General features: G+C 47.4%; 5 protein-coding genes across 6 annotated transcripts; 2 read left to right on the top strand and 3 right to left on the bottom strand.

Moving 5' to 3' along the window:
* The first annotated feature begins 173 nt into the window (after positions 1–173).
* SPPG_05136 (tubulin alpha chain) lies at positions 174–2,067 on the top strand. The gene is made up of 3 exons (XM_016753365.1): positions 174–410; positions 490–626; positions 699–2,067. The coding sequence occupies exons 1-3, from the start codon at positions 332–334 to the stop codon at positions 1,578–1,580; spliced, it is 1,098 nt and encodes a 365-aa protein (XP_016607798.1). The 5' UTR covers positions 174–331; the 3' UTR covers positions 1,581–2,067.
* A 241-nt stretch (positions 2,068–2,308) lies between these two features.
* On the bottom strand, positions 2,309–3,727 carry SPPG_05135 (uncharacterized protein). Its single transcript, XM_016753364.1, has 2 exons — positions 3,031–3,727; positions 2,309–2,957 (listed from the first exon to the last, which is right to left on the bottom strand). Exons 1-2 carry the CDS (start codon positions 3,440–3,442, stop codon positions 2,488–2,490), a joined length of 882 nt encoding a protein of 293 aa, XP_016607797.1. The 5' UTR covers positions 3,443–3,727; the 3' UTR covers positions 2,309–2,487.
* Positions 3,728–4,686: 959 nt separating this feature from the next.
* SPPG_05134 (uncharacterized protein) lies at positions 4,687–7,451 on the bottom strand. The gene is made up of 2 exons (XM_016753363.1): positions 6,465–7,451; positions 4,687–6,406 (listed from the first exon to the last, which is right to left on the bottom strand). The coding sequence occupies exons 1-2, from the start codon at positions 6,937–6,939 to the stop codon at positions 4,860–4,862; spliced, it is 2,022 nt and encodes a 673-aa protein (XP_016607796.1). The 5' UTR covers positions 6,940–7,451; the 3' UTR covers positions 4,687–4,859.
* Positions 7,452–9,594: 2,143 nt separating this feature from the next.
* SPPG_05133 (uncharacterized protein) lies at positions 9,595–14,285 on the top strand. The gene is made up of 13 exons (XM_016753362.1): positions 9,595–9,707; positions 9,816–9,933; positions 10,002–10,065; positions 10,121–10,279; positions 10,364–10,421; positions 10,504–10,754; positions 10,824–10,956; positions 11,035–11,317; positions 11,381–11,667; positions 11,736–12,084; positions 12,173–12,905; positions 12,994–13,825; positions 13,904–14,285. Exons 2-13 carry the CDS (start codon positions 9,855–9,857, stop codon positions 14,153–14,155), a joined length of 3,480 nt encoding a protein of 1,159 aa, XP_016607795.1. The 5' UTR covers positions 9,595–9,707; positions 9,816–9,854; the 3' UTR covers positions 14,156–14,285.
* Positions 14,007–15,386, bottom strand: SPPG_05132. Of its 2 annotated transcripts, XM_016753360.1 has the most exons (4): positions 15,203–15,386; positions 15,031–15,120; positions 14,721–14,957; positions 14,007–14,654 (listed from the first exon to the last, which is right to left on the bottom strand). In XM_016753360.1, the coding sequence occupies exons 2-4, from the start codon at positions 15,064–15,066 to the stop codon at positions 14,499–14,501; spliced, it is 429 nt and encodes a 142-aa protein (XP_016607793.1). In that variant the 5' UTR covers positions 15,067–15,120; positions 15,203–15,386; the 3' UTR covers positions 14,007–14,498. The 2 variants fall into 2 exon arrangements, with proteins under 2 accessions (XP_016607793.1, XP_016607794.1); XM_016753361.1 differs by having other exon boundaries at positions 15,031–15,386.
* Between the last annotated feature and the right edge of the window lie 219 nt (positions 15,387–15,605).

Raw genomic sequence — 15,605 nt, 5'->3', positions numbered from 1 at the left:
CCACATATCATACGTGTTTGTCCGTCTGGCCCTGTTCGGACATAATTTGTACTTTCCTAATAAAGCTAATGAATATCCATATAAGGCAACTGCATGGCTAGTGTGAACGCCCCCTTTGTGCCATTCAATTTGGAGACTTATAAAAAGGACGTCCGCTCGCCCCCCCGGACGTGATTCCATCTCACCTTTTGTTTGCCAACCAAATCGTTTACACAGGTCTTCTTCATCGCCTGAAGACCGAATAACCTTTTTTTGTTTGGCACTCGACTCTCTTGCTTGCAATCAAACCCTCCACTCCTCTCTCTTTTTTTTTTTTTGAGAATCTATAACCATGCGTGAATGTATCTCTATCCACGTCGGTCAGGCCGGTGTCCAGATTGGTAACGCCTGCTGGGAGCTTTACTGTCTCGGTACGTGTTTGTGTTGGTGCTGCTTCTGCGTTGGCATTGTCCGAAATATGATTCTCATACGCGCACTTTTCTTCTGCAGAACACGGTATTCAGCCCGATGGTCAGATGCCCTCTGACAAGACCATTGGAGGAGGTGATGACTCGTTCAACACCTTCTTCTCTGAGACTGGTGCTGGTAAGCACGTTCCCCGTACCGTCTTCGTCGATCTTGAGCCCGTAAGTTGCTTCTTCTTTTCTCTTGCTGCGCATTTTTTTCGTGGCACTGATAATTTCCCCGGTGTTCTTTAGACTGTCGTCGATGAGGTCCGTACCGGTACCTACCGTCAGCTGTTCCACCCCGAGCAGTTGATCACCGGCAAGGAGGACGCTGCCAACAACTACGCTCGTGGTCACTACACCATCGGCAAGGAAATCGTTGACCTTGTGCTCGACCGTATCCGTAAGCTCGCCGACAACTGTACCGGTCTTCAAGGATTCCTTGTCTTCCACTCCTTCGGTGGTGGTACGGGATCCGGTTTCGGTGCTCTCCTCCTTGAGCGCTTGTCTGTCGACTATGGCAAGAAGTCCAAGCTCGAATTCTCGGTCTACCCTGCCCCTCAGGTTTCGACCGCCGTCGTGGAGCCTTACAACTCTATCTTGACCACCCACACCACTTTGGAGCACTCCGACTGTGCCTTCATGGTTGACAACGAGGCTATCTACGACATCTGCCGTCGTAACCTCGACATTGAGCGCCCCACCTACACCAACTTGAACCGTCTCATTGCTCAAGTTGTCTCCTCCATCACCGCCTCCCTTCGTTTCGACGGTTCCCTCAACGTCGATTTGACCGAGTTCCAGACCAACTTGGTGCCCTACCCCCGTATTCACTTCCCCTTGGTCACCTACGCTCCGGTCATCTCTGCTGAGAAAGCTTACCACGAGCAGCTCACTGTTGCCGAGATCACCTACTCTTGCTTCGAGCCTGCCAACCAGATGGTCAAGTGTGACCCCCGTCACGGCAAGTACATGGGCCTGTTGTTTGCTTTACCGTGTGATGTCGTCCCCAAGGACGTCAACGCCGCATTGCCACCATCAAGACCAAGCGTACCATCCAGTTCGTCGACTGGTGTCCACTGGTTTCAAGGTCGGCATCAACTACCAGCCTCCCACCGTCGTTCCTGGTGGTGACCTCGCCAAGGTCCAGCGTGCTGTCTGCATGTTGTCCAACACCACTGCTATCGCCGAGGCCTGGGCTCGTCTTGACCACAAGTTCGACCTTATGTACGCCAAGCGTGCCTTCGTCCACTGGTACGTTGGTGAAGGTATGGAGGAGGGTGAGTTCTCTGAGGCTCGTGAAGATTTGGCCGCTCTCGAGAAGGACTACGAGGAAGTCGGTACCGACTCCGTCGAGGGTGAGGAGGAGGAGGCTGAGGAGTACTAGATCAATCATAGTACCTCCTCTCTTGATTGCAGCAAGGGTTAGAGGACCTCCTTTCTCTGTATAAAATTTGTTCTTGAATAAGAGGACGTGATACCAGTTACATTCTTCTCTGCTTTTAATTCCAAATGCCTACCCCCCGGAATCATGGACACGTTCAATGATTTACCAATAGATGTATGCATTTTGAAGGGAATAAGTGTTTTGGTATGAGGCGAATTATAGCTGCTAGATCACCATTGGCATACCAATTGAGAAATCGTTTTGGAGTAGCCAATGCTCAACAACCAATCGAGGCCCATGTGAAGCGCCTTTGCCAACACTGGTCCATGCTCATTCATTGATGAGAGCATTCGTAGAACTGCCAACCGTTCTTACAGGGAATATCGGAGAGCAACTCCCTGTTTTTCAATCAGAACCTTATAATCACTGGAGCTTTATCAGTTTGCTCATCAAATACAGAGTCGGTATCCAGTGATTTTGATTCCACCAGAGTTCAATCGAAATCCTTATAGAAAGAAGCAAGTAAATGATATTCCGTTTTACACATCAAAATAATGCTAAACACAAATTCATCTAAACGACATTTAAAAAAGTCAATATCTAAATTTTTTTCTATGTCTCTAACTATCAAAAGTCCCCCGCCAGCAGGATCCCTTAACGACCAATATCGGCAATCTTTGCCATCATGATGTCTTTGACGGCATTCGACAACTGCTTGTGGATTGCTGTGGTTGGGTGGATCCCATCCCAAGTAATAAAGTCGTTGGGATTCGAGCAAATTGTGGGAGGGCTGGCTCTCAAATCGACACAGCCCTTTGTTACATCGAGATTGGCGGGCAACTGTCCGGTAGCAGCCAAGTTTGCCATCACACCATTAAATACGGTAGGCATGTCAATGGGGACAATGTTGGCATTTGGGTTCGCAGCTGCGAATGCCGTTAATTTGGATGCGAGTTCAGTGTTGTGGGCCACTACGGGAAGGTCTGGGCTTCCAGGGGGGAGGTTGAAGACCATAAAGTTCTTGTAACCGGCGCTGAGGAGGGTTTGCATTCCGTTGATGGTGTCTTGGACGACCACTTGAGGGGTGATGTCAGCACGGCCGTGTTCGGCGGCATGGAAGTAATCTAATGAACAAGAATATTGAGGATGAGGATCCAAATATCAGATAAATATACAATGGGAACTATTGATATTTACCATTTGCACCAATCCAAACAGAGACCAAAGTCGTAGCTGGGTTAGCTCCTGCGCGATTTGTCAAGAACTGTTGAGCCTGCTGGACCAATCCTGGCATTTGGGGAATAACGTTTCCGAATGGCGCTTCACCGGCAATCTTGGTCGAATCCGATGTGGCTCCTCCAAAAGCCCTGTTGACCTGACTTATACCGAGGTCGGCTGTAAGGTATTCTACCCATGTTGGACCGTTGCTGTACCGGCCATTAAAGTAAAATGCGGGAGCGGGCCAGGTACCCCCGGTGAGTTTGAAGGTGTTGCCGTTGTCAGTTAAACTATCTCCCAAGGCGAGGATGGAGAACTTTTTCTGACGGGTACTGATGGGGTGTGCAGTCGTAAGTGCCGCAAGGGCGAGCAATACAACGGGAATACGCATGATGGTTGGAAGTGGGTGGTGGTTGTGTGCGTGTGGATGGGTATTAGATGTATGAGATATGCAAAGACGTTGGAAGCTTGACGGAATAACGAGGAAATCTGGTGAGACCCAGATGCTTTTATAAGCCTGGGAGACTGTCCCTGGATATATGCAATGAGTTTACTCTAAAGATAGGACAAGACCGTTCCACGCCGCGGATGTGCCTTATTCAAATGAAAAACAACCTTGCTTTTGTTTTGGAACTGATCAAAAATAACTTTGACTTTGTTTTGAACTGACAACATTCAGACCACATGTTTTGGAAAGACAACAGGATCCATGACACCCTTTACCCGCCGTGGAGAATCTCAAAGTGCCAAACGATCTTTACGACATGGCCGTGTCGCACTGGCATGGTGAAAAATATCTCTCCCGTAGATCATCACATTGTCTTCCAAAGGAAAGCCGACATTATTTGTGGAAGTGTGCTGGCAAGTGTTATTATTAGTTTCGAGGAGTTTTATTTTGTTTTAGTGTGCTTTTTTAGTGTGCTCCGTGATTACGGCGGAGATCACGTCAGCACGGCTTTAGGCAAAGTTTATTACTTTGCTTTCCTCCGTTGCACCAGTCACAAGGTAGGATGAGGTATGAGATTTGCTTTTTGCTTGCGGTTTGAACGATGGAAGAGATCAGTAGTAGGTATCTGCCCAACTTTCCAAGCACACCGCAATGCCCTGCATATCGGCTCTTGCCTCTGCAAAGACTAGAGTTTTTTACTTTTTTGCATGGTATGATGGACCAGTCAATGGTACCAACAGAGAGTAAACAATTGTAAACATTGTTGATCTTGGATCCCCCAAAAGACACAAGATCAGGAACTTTAACATGGAGTTGTGTTGACGTGGAAATGGCTCCATCAGTCTACCAATCATCAAAATAGTGCGGTTTACGGCCGTCTTACATCTTGCAGGGCATTAACAATAGCAACCCCCCAAAATATTTTACTGCACACAAGTAGACCAATCGGTGGACTGCAAAATCGAAGTCGATCTTAAATCTTTTGGTTTAAGCAAGAAACAAACCGCTTCCTGCGACAGACCGTCCGCAACATACAGTGTCTCCACCTTTCATGTTGTTATTGTATGTGCCCACATTCATCTTTGTCAACTAACCCCACCGAGTTGACAGCGACTCGAAAAGAGCGCTTGGTGCGAACAAACCCTCCTAACCCAAACCAGGAGCCACGTTCAACTTTAAGAGGAAAATGCTTTGAAAAAGAGGAATGCATATTAAACTACGATTATACGATATGATGTAAAAATGAAAAAAGTGCAGCAACTAACGAAAAAATAAAATAATATACCGCATACTTGATGCCAAAACAAACAAACCAGCACTGCTCCATTACTCCTTCCTGCCCAGAAAATAGTAAAAGAACTCACAAAAAATGAATGTACAACTGATCCGACAAATCCACCCATTCACCATTCTCCTCCGGCTGGTCCTCGAGACTCGGCTGATGACCAGCATCAGCCTCTTTGGGTAAAATAACGAGAGCATCTTTGCCGAAATCGACGGCGGAGTCCCTGTCGCGATCCCGGAGTTTAGTTTCCGTGCTGTTGGGTTCTTGAGTGAGGGACAGAGATTGGATCGCAGTGGTGAGAGCGGTATCGTGGAGGGGATCGGTGCTGGTGATGGAGTCGGGTTGCATGTCAACTAGGGTATCGTTACGTTCAGGAGGAAGCTTGGACGCCGGATCCTCATGAAGAGGGAGTGCATCCACAGTCGATCTATCAACGTTGATATCATCCATAGATGAATACGTGGCTGGTTCAGCACAGAGCGACATGCTCCTATCGCTATCTAGCAACAATGTAGTGGTATCAGGTGTATCCTCACTGTATGTATCCGTCTTTGTATACTGCAGAGACGGAGACGAAGAGTCTACCGGTGACGCAGGGATGGTTTCCAAAACTTGGGATACGTCATCTCCAATCAAGGTTTCCGACGAAGTTTGTTTACCCCGATCATCTATTCCGTCATCAGAATCCACCGCCTTTGCAGTCCAAGGTTTTGCAGTCCAAGGTTTTGCATCTTGATCTGTGATACGCGACTCAGCAAACGACACTGAGACAGCTCGTCCGGCAAATGCCCGCCGGCGGCCCGGCGGAGCTTTCAGAACGGGTGTAGAAGGCGCCGTACGCATTTTATCTTTTCCCGGATCTGCCAAAGGCATGCTCCACCTCGAGCCAACCCCAACTCCCATGGACACTGTCCGCCGTCTCTCTCTTCCAGCAAGAGGTGACGAGTTTCTCCGCAAATCCATCGCATTTGGCCACCGGGAAAGCTGCTTTCCCACTGTCTCCCGTGCTGACAACGCACAGGACTGATCGGGGAAAACAGAACCATCATTTCCTTTCCAATCTCGCCAATCATCGACGTGCTCGAGATGGGGATTGCCACCACTGCGAATGGATTTGCGACGACGGGTTCTGTCGCCGAGAGATGGTTTGGCGGCTTCCATGACGATTTCGCGGAGTCGTTCGTCGTAGGCGGTGACGATCGTGCTGTATTCTGAGGCGCGGCGATATAGTTTATGGGAATTGTCCAGAACATAGTTGTAAATCGACCCATTGTTTTCCCCGTCCTCTATCGCCTTAGATTCATCGTGATCTGGCTCTGCAGCAATGGTGTCCTGACTTGAATTTATGTCATCGTTGACAACATCTTCCATATCAGGTTCAGCATAAGCGCATTGAGGAGAGAACAGCATCGACGACCGCGAGAAGCTCATTGATCTACGCGCGGCCGGTCTTTCATCGCCCTCTTGCTCCAGATTTTGCCGTCTATGTGTTCCTATCGACGTGGAATGAGATCGCCGTTTTTCGGCTTGATGCCGCAATGGGGATTTGATCTCGCTCGCTTCTTCCGAGTTGCTTGAATTGGCCTCTTTCATGACCAGCTCTCGAAGCTTGATGTCCCATCCTGAATAACAGCCGTTTTAGCATTGGAAAGTTAAAATGGAAAAATTGCGTGTACATACCTGAAGCAGCAGCAATCATACTCAACCTCCCTAATTGACTCGTCCGCTTCCTCAAAGTCTCGTCTTCAACATCCTCATCCTCCCCGGTCTCTCTACTCATGTCCGTTCCAGCTTCCCCTTCCTTCTGAGCCGGTCTCCGAACCGATGCCAAAGCCTCTCTCAATCTTTCTCTCGCCGCCCGTCTCCGTTCGGCTGAAAATGATGTCCCTGGGACCGAGAGGGGCGACAAAGGGGTCGATCGCCCAGTCGCGCTCAGGGATGACTGGGAAGATAGGGACCGAGTGGACATTGAGCAGATGGAAGGTGAACTGGATCGACTGCTGGATCGACTGGTGCAACAGGAATCACATGAAGTTGTCGTTGTTGTGGAGATCGAGGAGAGGGTATCTGAGGACGAGGAGGAAGGAAGGGATGAAGAGCTTGCCGATGGTGTTTGAGATAGTGCGCATCGTTTGGGGCTATCGGGGTCGTCCATGATAGGGATGGTATTACGCGGGATATGTACTTTGCTGGGTATGGGGGATCAAGTTGTCGGGAAGCAGACCGACTACTCATTCCACAGGATGCGGGCAATGGATATACGGGGGTTGATTCCTTCGTTTACAGTGGTCTCAGGCGAGTCTCGCGCCTTCTTCACTGACACTTGCCGCCAAAAAGACGCACTTTGACAGTCACACACGACTGCAGCAAACTAGCCTTTTCGCAAAAAGTACCCAGCTTGGTATAGAAAGGCTATGAATTTCACGTCTCAATCTTGTCGTATCGACGTGCTATGTATCTGCAACGCTGTCACCAGCACAGCATGGCAGAGCACAATGTGTGCACAAAACGTATTAATGGCGTATTGCAGAGGGCTCGACAATTAACAGAGGAGAGCCGTCCCAAACAAGGTAAACGTCAAAAAACCCCGAAGAATGTCCGCAGAGATGCAAGAAAGAATTTCGGCAGTGAGATATGTCACACTCGGCCTTTGGGGCTTAAAATCAATTTTATTAAGCAATGGATCACTTTGGGGCTTTGGGTTGGTTTTTGAGCTGACAAAATGCCTTTTTGTATTTTTTTTGCTTTTTCCATCGATTGGACATACAATACCATATTGCGGAACAAGGTCACAATACTTGTAGTATGAGCAGTTTGGAACATGGCAAGGGATATGAACAACTTTTGGTTGACCCCATGAAAGACCACATGCCATTTTCCTCCACAGGAGGGCCGTCGGAAAGACTTGGTTGCTGTCGGCGACGTAATCTACAAGTGCTTGTATACACAAGTGTTCCTTATTTGCATACCCTTGTCGGTATTCGAAACCCAGGGTATTAGGGACGTTTTGGAGAGTTAACTCACCTGCAACCAGTCGGCCGTCAATCAACGTCATTATAATTCCTTATTTTTATATGGTACACTGTGTAAAGCAGAATGCATCCAACGCTATTGGAGACCATCACTCAAACAGGAAACCATGGTCGACTGCGAGTCTGCGGCAGGGAAGCTCCACATTCATCCATGTGTAGCCCAGAGTCCCCTACGCTCAGTGGAATCAGAAACGGGAGACTAAAGTGGAAATTTATAGAGGTGGTCGTAAGCTTATGGTCGGCGACGTAAGCCCCTCAGTTTTAGGGTATCTAAATGCTCTGAGGAGGGTTAAAGCAACATCGCAATAGACGCCTTTTGCGGTATGCAGTTACAGGAAGAGAACGTTTATTTGGCGAGTCAGATTAGAATGATATTACACATCGTATGCACTCTTCGCAGCCATAAGATGACAGAGAAACTGCGAATGCTGATGGTTTGTCAAGGTCTAGGCTCAGGAATGAGCCGCCACTGTCGACCAAGGTTCGGTCGGATAGCTGTTTCTCATCCCTCGTATTCCTTTCCGTTTTGATGTAGTGATAAGAAGGGGATTTGAGTCCATAGTAATGGGTCAGGGTTTGTAAAAAGGAATAGTCGGCCACCACTGCCGTCTTTGAAAGCCATGTCCCATCTTCTCTCCCACCTCTTGCCATATTAGAAATCAAAGGAAAAGTCAGATGCCGCAATCCAACCTAGTCTGCGTTTTCGAATGGATTCAGTCCACTGAAGTGCTGTAATGCGCCTGGGATTTTCGGACTGAGATGACTGAGCGACGCATAACTGTTGCATAGCATGAAGACTAATGTATCAAATGCTTTCCTCCGATGAACGTAATAACTGTTAAAGGGTTTTACGGGAGTAATGTGTTGCATATCCGATTGGAAGAAAGTCAACAAAGACCGTTGATTAGACAATGTACAGGCATGAATGTAAAGGTCACACTTTGTCTACTCGATCTCGGAGTGCCAAGACGACACTGACGGTTTTATGAAACCAAACTTTGCAGCAACCAGGAGCGCCTACCAGCGCTGAAATCGCATGGGATGCTGCCCACATTTCACCCCCAAAATCGCTAAAAGCACATTGTGAATCACAGCCAGAATCTTTGGCGCAACAATGTATATTCGCCGATATTATTGCATGACCCATTGGTAAGCGTCCGATAGAGTTTCTCAGACACCTTTAAATCCAACATTGGTAATTATCGCCAGAAACCCTCCAGAAACAAATCTCCGAAAGGTGCTAGTGGTATTCCCGCATGCTAGTGGGACGAAAGTTCCATGGTAGCATCCTTTTCCGTTTCTTGTTGGTATCATCATAGTCGGAAGGCTTTTAACAGTTGACATCTCCCGCAAACTATTTCCATCATTGGAAAAAGTTCACAGTTTCTTTCTCGAAGTATCTCACTTGTACAAAATGACAATTGACAAGTCGCATTCAACTTGACCAGTTGCATTCACCCCAACCTCATATTTGCAGAGTTTCTGTCTCCCTGTATGTTAACCTGCACATGCAAAAAAAAAACGTCCTCAGCCTTGCTGCTTTAGCTATTTCCTTTATCAACCTAAACAATCATGAGAACATGTTCTAGACCATGCAAACCCTAAATACCCTTTTCGCGGCGCAGTGTTCTAAATCTGAGGGCAAAGGTTAATAGCATGAAAACATTTGTTTGTGCTTTTTCCTTCATATTCGAAATGTTCCGACCCTAAACAGTGTTTGTTTTGCACAATCTTGTGATGAGGAAAGACATGCCGGAATTTAAGGGAGGTCTTGGTGGGACTTTTTCCTGGTTTTTTTTGACTTTATAGACTCGACTCATCACGCTAGGACAGCATTGCATCTCATACCCTCCAAGATCTTGCTTGTGCCTCATACATACCGACTGTTTCGGTAAGATCAAGTCCTAGATGGGGGGAGTCCAATGTTCAACGCATCACAGTGGTTGTGTCGTCGGCGCTTTAGGATTTGCAATTAATCGTATAATATGGATTTTCCTAGATACCCCCATATATCATTTCAAGTTGCAGAAAGACCACCATGGTTCTGTCGACCTGGCTTCTATCCGCATGCACCATCGCCTCTCTGGCGAGTGGTGCTTTAGGAGATATCTACATGCGTAAGTTATGCACTGCATAAATGCCATGATCCTATTTAATTCGGCTCCCTGACGATTCGGACTGTTAGACAATCCACGAGGCTCCAACAATAAGTTGAATGAGCAGAGTAATAATCGCAACAATGCCAACCGGTACTGTGACAAATGTTTTGATGGTCTTTTACCAAATGATCTTACCGTATTTCAGCCTGTTTGACTCACAGAACAATGGTAACGGCGGATACCAAGCAGGAGACGACTGCACAACCCCATGTCAGGATAACAACCAAAACTATGATGCGAACGCCGCAGGAGCCCTACAAGGCGTGATGCAATTTTATGAGGGGAGTGAGCTCCAAGTTGAATGGTATGAGATACTAGAAGATGCATGTTACAGGTTCTTGAGTGGTGATGAGGGGCTATACTTACATTTTGCATGTCTGTATATTAGGACAAATCAGCATGGATGTGGTGCGAACCCTCGGTTGCACTGCAACCTCGTCTTGCAGGTAAAAACTTCCATGAATCCTCCCAACAATTCCATTTTCCAAGTCTCTAATACAAATAATGGTCTCACCTTTGGCCTCTTAGTACATGTGCGAAGACTCTGCCCCGGGCCTTCGTGACGGGCTCACGACAAACACCATCGTCGAGAACCCAAATGACCCTCAATTCATGCGATACGGCCAGCACGAGACATACTCGTATTACCAGAACTGCAAAACCCGCAAGCGCAACAAGAAGCTCTTCATTGCTGATCGTAACCTGAATGGCGATACGGCCATTTATACCAGACAGAATAATAATGGGCAGCGGTTTGGGTTCGAGTGTCCTGAGGAGAGGTAACAGATCCATACGTAACCACCATGTGCAGTAGAGCCAAGTATTTATCACTATTTTCTTTTGTTTAGAGACTACTATCCGTATTGGCACCCTTCCCCTTGGAGGGATGTTTATGTTTGCACTGATGAGCCAACCCGCTGCGGCTACTACCGTCAGGAAAGCCAAAACGCTATTGACAAAGGAAACTGCACGGATCCACAGGTAAAGGGTTCAAACTAAACTCACAAACGTGGTGTGTCCGCGATTATGTTACCTTTGCTTATTCAATATGTTTCCCAGTATAACAACAAAGTCGAATGCGAAACAAACGGGAACGTCTGGCAATATGTCGGAAAATGGGACACGGACCCACCCGAATGCGGAGTGTGTCCAACAACACGCAACAATCATCTAGGACAGTCTGCCAACAATGAATCTCCAAAGTATACTTGGACGATTCCACAGGACAGACACCCGGACGGAACAAAATGCGTTCTGCGGCTGCGATACAATATTTCAACGTATGATTACGATGGGTGGGCAACGGATTCGCTTTTCAATGGTGCAAACTCAAAGGTTAAAGGTAAACATTCACAAAACCCTTGTTGGTAAAAGTATATCCATTGATCACATACTGTTGGTGTAGGGAACCCAACCTCGGACTTTGTCGGTCTGGGATTCAACGTCTCAGGTCCGCTCACCCTTAATGTCAACACTGCCCAGTTTGGAAGAACATTTGAAGACCGGTCTCATGTGTTTATTATTCGAAAGATTCCAAATGGACTCAAGAGCAGTTTTGTCCGGGCACCTCGCATCATTAACCTTAATGTCCGAGGACGTCGTGGGAACATTGTGGAAGTGTATCCCAGTGTCGAGTATGACTTTGTGCCCAACACGATTAATGCCAACAAGGGTGACTATCTTCACATTCAGGTATGTTTTTGCTGCGGTGTGTTTGTTGATGATTGCTAGACCACATGTCAATGTATCTCTCTCATTAGTGGACTGGGTCAGATGCCAATCAGAGAGGCAACTCTGGTAACGGCCGCGATGGTACCGACCGCAACAATCTCGTCGTCATGGGTTCCCAAGGCGTCAACTACCCAATGAACTTTAAACCTGACGGAGTGGACCCACCTACCCACTTTACCAACGATCAAAGCAAGATTGCTTACCTCGCCTTTTTGAATCAGACCAATTGTATTCAGACCAATGATGCAAATAGCGTTCAAAACTGTGCGAGAATTAATGCTGCGAGCGGGTATATCAATGCTGGGCTGGTGAGGATTGACAACACGGGTGTCTTTAATCTCGTCAGTACGAGAAACAGCGCTTTTTCGAACCGTGAACGTAAGTATCGTGCCTCGCCTGTTCACAACTATTTTTGCCTTGATGTAGCGCGGGAGTATCTGACATTATGTTTTTATCTCGAATGCAGAGAAAGCAGTGTTGGTGGCTTCACAAGACTACAAGACGATTGGTGCCGCTGTCGGTATTTCCGTGGCTGCTACCGCTGCTGCCGGTGCCGTCGGGTTTGCAAGCCTTTTCCTCGTCCGATACGGGCACGCCAACCCTCGCTCCAAGGTAGGCGGTATCGTCACCAAGCTTGGGATCAAACCTCCGCAGAAGCGACCCGCCGTTGCCCTTGAAACAGATGAGGTCAAACGATCTTGGTTGACAGCCAAGATTGTTGAGTGGTGGTTGTGGGAGGGCCAAAGGGCCACCATTGTCTTCATCTACGTTCTCGTCAACATTGGGGTTTGGATCTATGGATATGCAATGGCGTTGGGCAACGACCCGGCACCTTACTACCCCTACGCAAAAGGATTCGGGAAGACCCTCAACCTGAACTGTTCGTTCATTATCCTACCCGTTCTCCGCAACATTTTGTGCTGGTTGCGAAGCACCCCGTTGGCGGATATCATACCCCTCGACGACAATATCAACATGCACAAGCTTGTCTTTGGGTTCATTTCTGTTGCAGCTATTCTGCACGCTACGTTCCATTATCTGGACTTTGCGTGGAATGCAAACAAGTTTGGTGTTGATATTGGTCATCAGGCGTGGGGAAATCTTGCTGGAGCCACTGGACATTTAATTGCTCTCATGATGATCTTGATGGCTGCAACGTCGCTTTTCAAGCGCAAGTTGATTACATTCATGGGAAGAAGGTTTGTGGAATGCCTTCCGCCTTGTTCTTGTGTCGCTGGTTCCGTTTGCTCCTTGTACTCAATGACACTTTTCACCCCAATTGTGCAGATTCGATGGTTATCGCACATTCCTCATGGTTCACAAACTCTGGATGCCGTGCTTTGCCCTTCTCTGGCTGCACGGTCCCATTTTCTGGGCATTCTCAATCTGGCCACTCGCCCTCATGGGTCTTGAGAAGCTAGTTCAAACAACCCGTGCCAAAGTGGATGTTGTCATTGTAGACGCAAAGATTGTCGGATCCGACATTTTGAGTCTCAAAATGAAACTTCAAGGAAAGAGAAAGTTTATTTACAAGGCTGGAGAGTACTTGTTCTTGAACTGCCCGGATATTGCGGAACTTGAATGGCATCCTTTTACGATCACGAGTGCACCCGAAGAGCCTTTCTTTAGCTGTCACATCCGTGCTCGTCCAGAAATGGACTGGTGCTACCAGCTCCGAGTTCTTCTAGGTCTTGGTAAAACCGGCGTGCAAAATGTTCAACCCTCCATCAGAAAGACGAGCAACATTGAAGCCGGCGATATTGAACTTCCTTCCGCAGTAGCGGGTTTCAATGAGCCCAAAGCAGTAGGAAGACCAAGACTGAGGGTTGACGGACCATACGGTGCTGCATCTGAAGAAGTATTTGACCATTCGACCGTCATTCTCGTTGGTGCTGGTATCGGTGTCACTCCATTCATCTCTATTCTCAAATCCATGAGCATCCGCGCCAAGCAGCGACAAGGACTCGAGGGAGAAACGGATCACACAAAACTCAAGGTATACTTTTACTGGATCTGCCGTGATGACCAAGAACTCCTCTCGTTCAAGGATCTCCTTGACGCTGTTATTGATACTGCGGATTTGAGGGACGTTGTCTCTGTCAACACGTACACGACTGGGGTAAGCAAAAAGTCGTAACCTGCAAAAAAATAAACAAAATGACAGGAATTAACAAGTTCGTGTATTGTGCTTAAATAGGAATTGAATCTTAAAAAAGTCAAGATTGAAAGTTATAACCAATACTCTGGAAAACCCAACTGGACTCGTATCCTCCGAGAAGTCGCTCAAGGACACCAAGGCGAAGAAATTGGAGTTTTCATGTGTGGTCCTCTCCCACTTGCTCGTGAACTCTCATTTGCTTGCAAGAGGCAGAACCAGTCTCTCGCCAAAGCGAAACTGGGTGACAGTGATCAGAAAACATTGTTCAGATTCCACAAGGAGAACTTTTAGGGAGATATAAAAGGTGTTGGGTGCGTGGTGAGATATTAATAGGCACCTAGTTTGAGTACTGTGAAATAATAGGCCTGCAATATTACCAACTTAATCTAAAACTTGCCAAGCGTTTGGCCCAGCCACTGCATACAAGTGAACAGAGCCATCCCCACTATCTGATTCATCTCCATTCGATTCCGAGTCAGACTCCTCCTGCCTGGGTCTCGGGTCATGCATTGCACTGTATGATACAGATCTGTGCAGTTTGTGCTGGCCATTTGGCACGTAGGGCTTCAAACCCGAAACATGCAAAGGTAAAGGCTGTCTCCCTAAAAGTGAAGACAAGTATTAGAAAAAGCATTTATGTCACTTGCACAAACCCACGCATTCCAACTGGAAATCTTTCAAGCCAGAAGGAACTGTAATAGGTACCATAAAAAAGCTCCAGCAAAACCGTATCTGGTAAGGCCAACCAACGTCGTTCTTGATTGTTCCCCTCGACAGCCAACCCAGCAATCTTAACGAGAAATGAGAATCAACTTCACTGGAACTAGACGCAAAGCGGCATTACAAAGTAACATACCTTCCACTTGGAAGACCCATACGCGGCGATACGCCCACCAAATACCTGAGATTCCAGGTAAAAGCCCGCTTCCGGTTCTCCTTTTGCAAATGAAAAGAAACCATCATGTAATCTCCAGTCCACTCCGTGGACCTGTGCACCTGTCCAATGAGCAAGTTCGTGCAGATATGTGACCGACAGGAAAACACTTAAACCAATTGCATCTTCAGGCTTTGCACTTCTCAGCTTATTGACAAGCTATTCGAATCAAATAGACGTTACATACAACCCATAAGCATACATTCCAAGGAAAAAGTGGCTATGTTCCTACCACTTTGTTAATGGATACCGTGTTTGTCCATCTCATGCCGATTGTGCCAGCCCAAGATGCTTCCTACGGCACCTGTCCGAATATGAACCTCTGGGGCAGAAGCAAGTAGAATCTTGTCTATTAAAGCCAATTCATCTGAAGTTGGCGGTGCTGCCGATGGTTCCTTCCTTACAATATTGACAAAGCATGCTCGAACTGTTCGCTTGCCAACCAATGGATGGGTATGCACGCACGCAAAGGCGTCATACACAACTCCGTCGCGAAGTATGTGTAAGTTTTCGTCGGTGGACAGCGTGAAATCGCGGATGAGGGGTATAGCCATTGTGGGGAAAGGTGAAGCTAATGAAAATGTTGAAAATGGCAAATGGAAATGGAGAAAACAACGAGGCGCGATCTGTTTACTGGATGGGATGGTCACGTGAAAAGATTATGTAATACGCTCTGAATTGGGCTGGTTCGCAGAGCAATGCCCCCATCCATATTTCCATTGCACGCCATGGCCTTCCGACGGACGCTTACACCTAGGCATTATGGGAGAGAATGCATAGAGCTAGCCTCCCAAGAGGGGACACCCA

The sequence above is a fragment of the Spizellomyces punctatus genome (genome assembly GCF_000182565.1).
Source record: "Spizellomyces punctatus DAOM BR117 chromosome Unknown supercont1.8, whole genome shotgun sequence".
NCBI classification, from domain to species: Eukaryota; Fungi; Chytridiomycota; class Chytridiomycetes; order Spizellomycetales; family Spizellomycetaceae; genus Spizellomyces; species Spizellomyces punctatus.
Note: the sequence above shows the minus strand (reverse complement) of the source record. Positions and strands in the feature narration are given on the sequence as shown.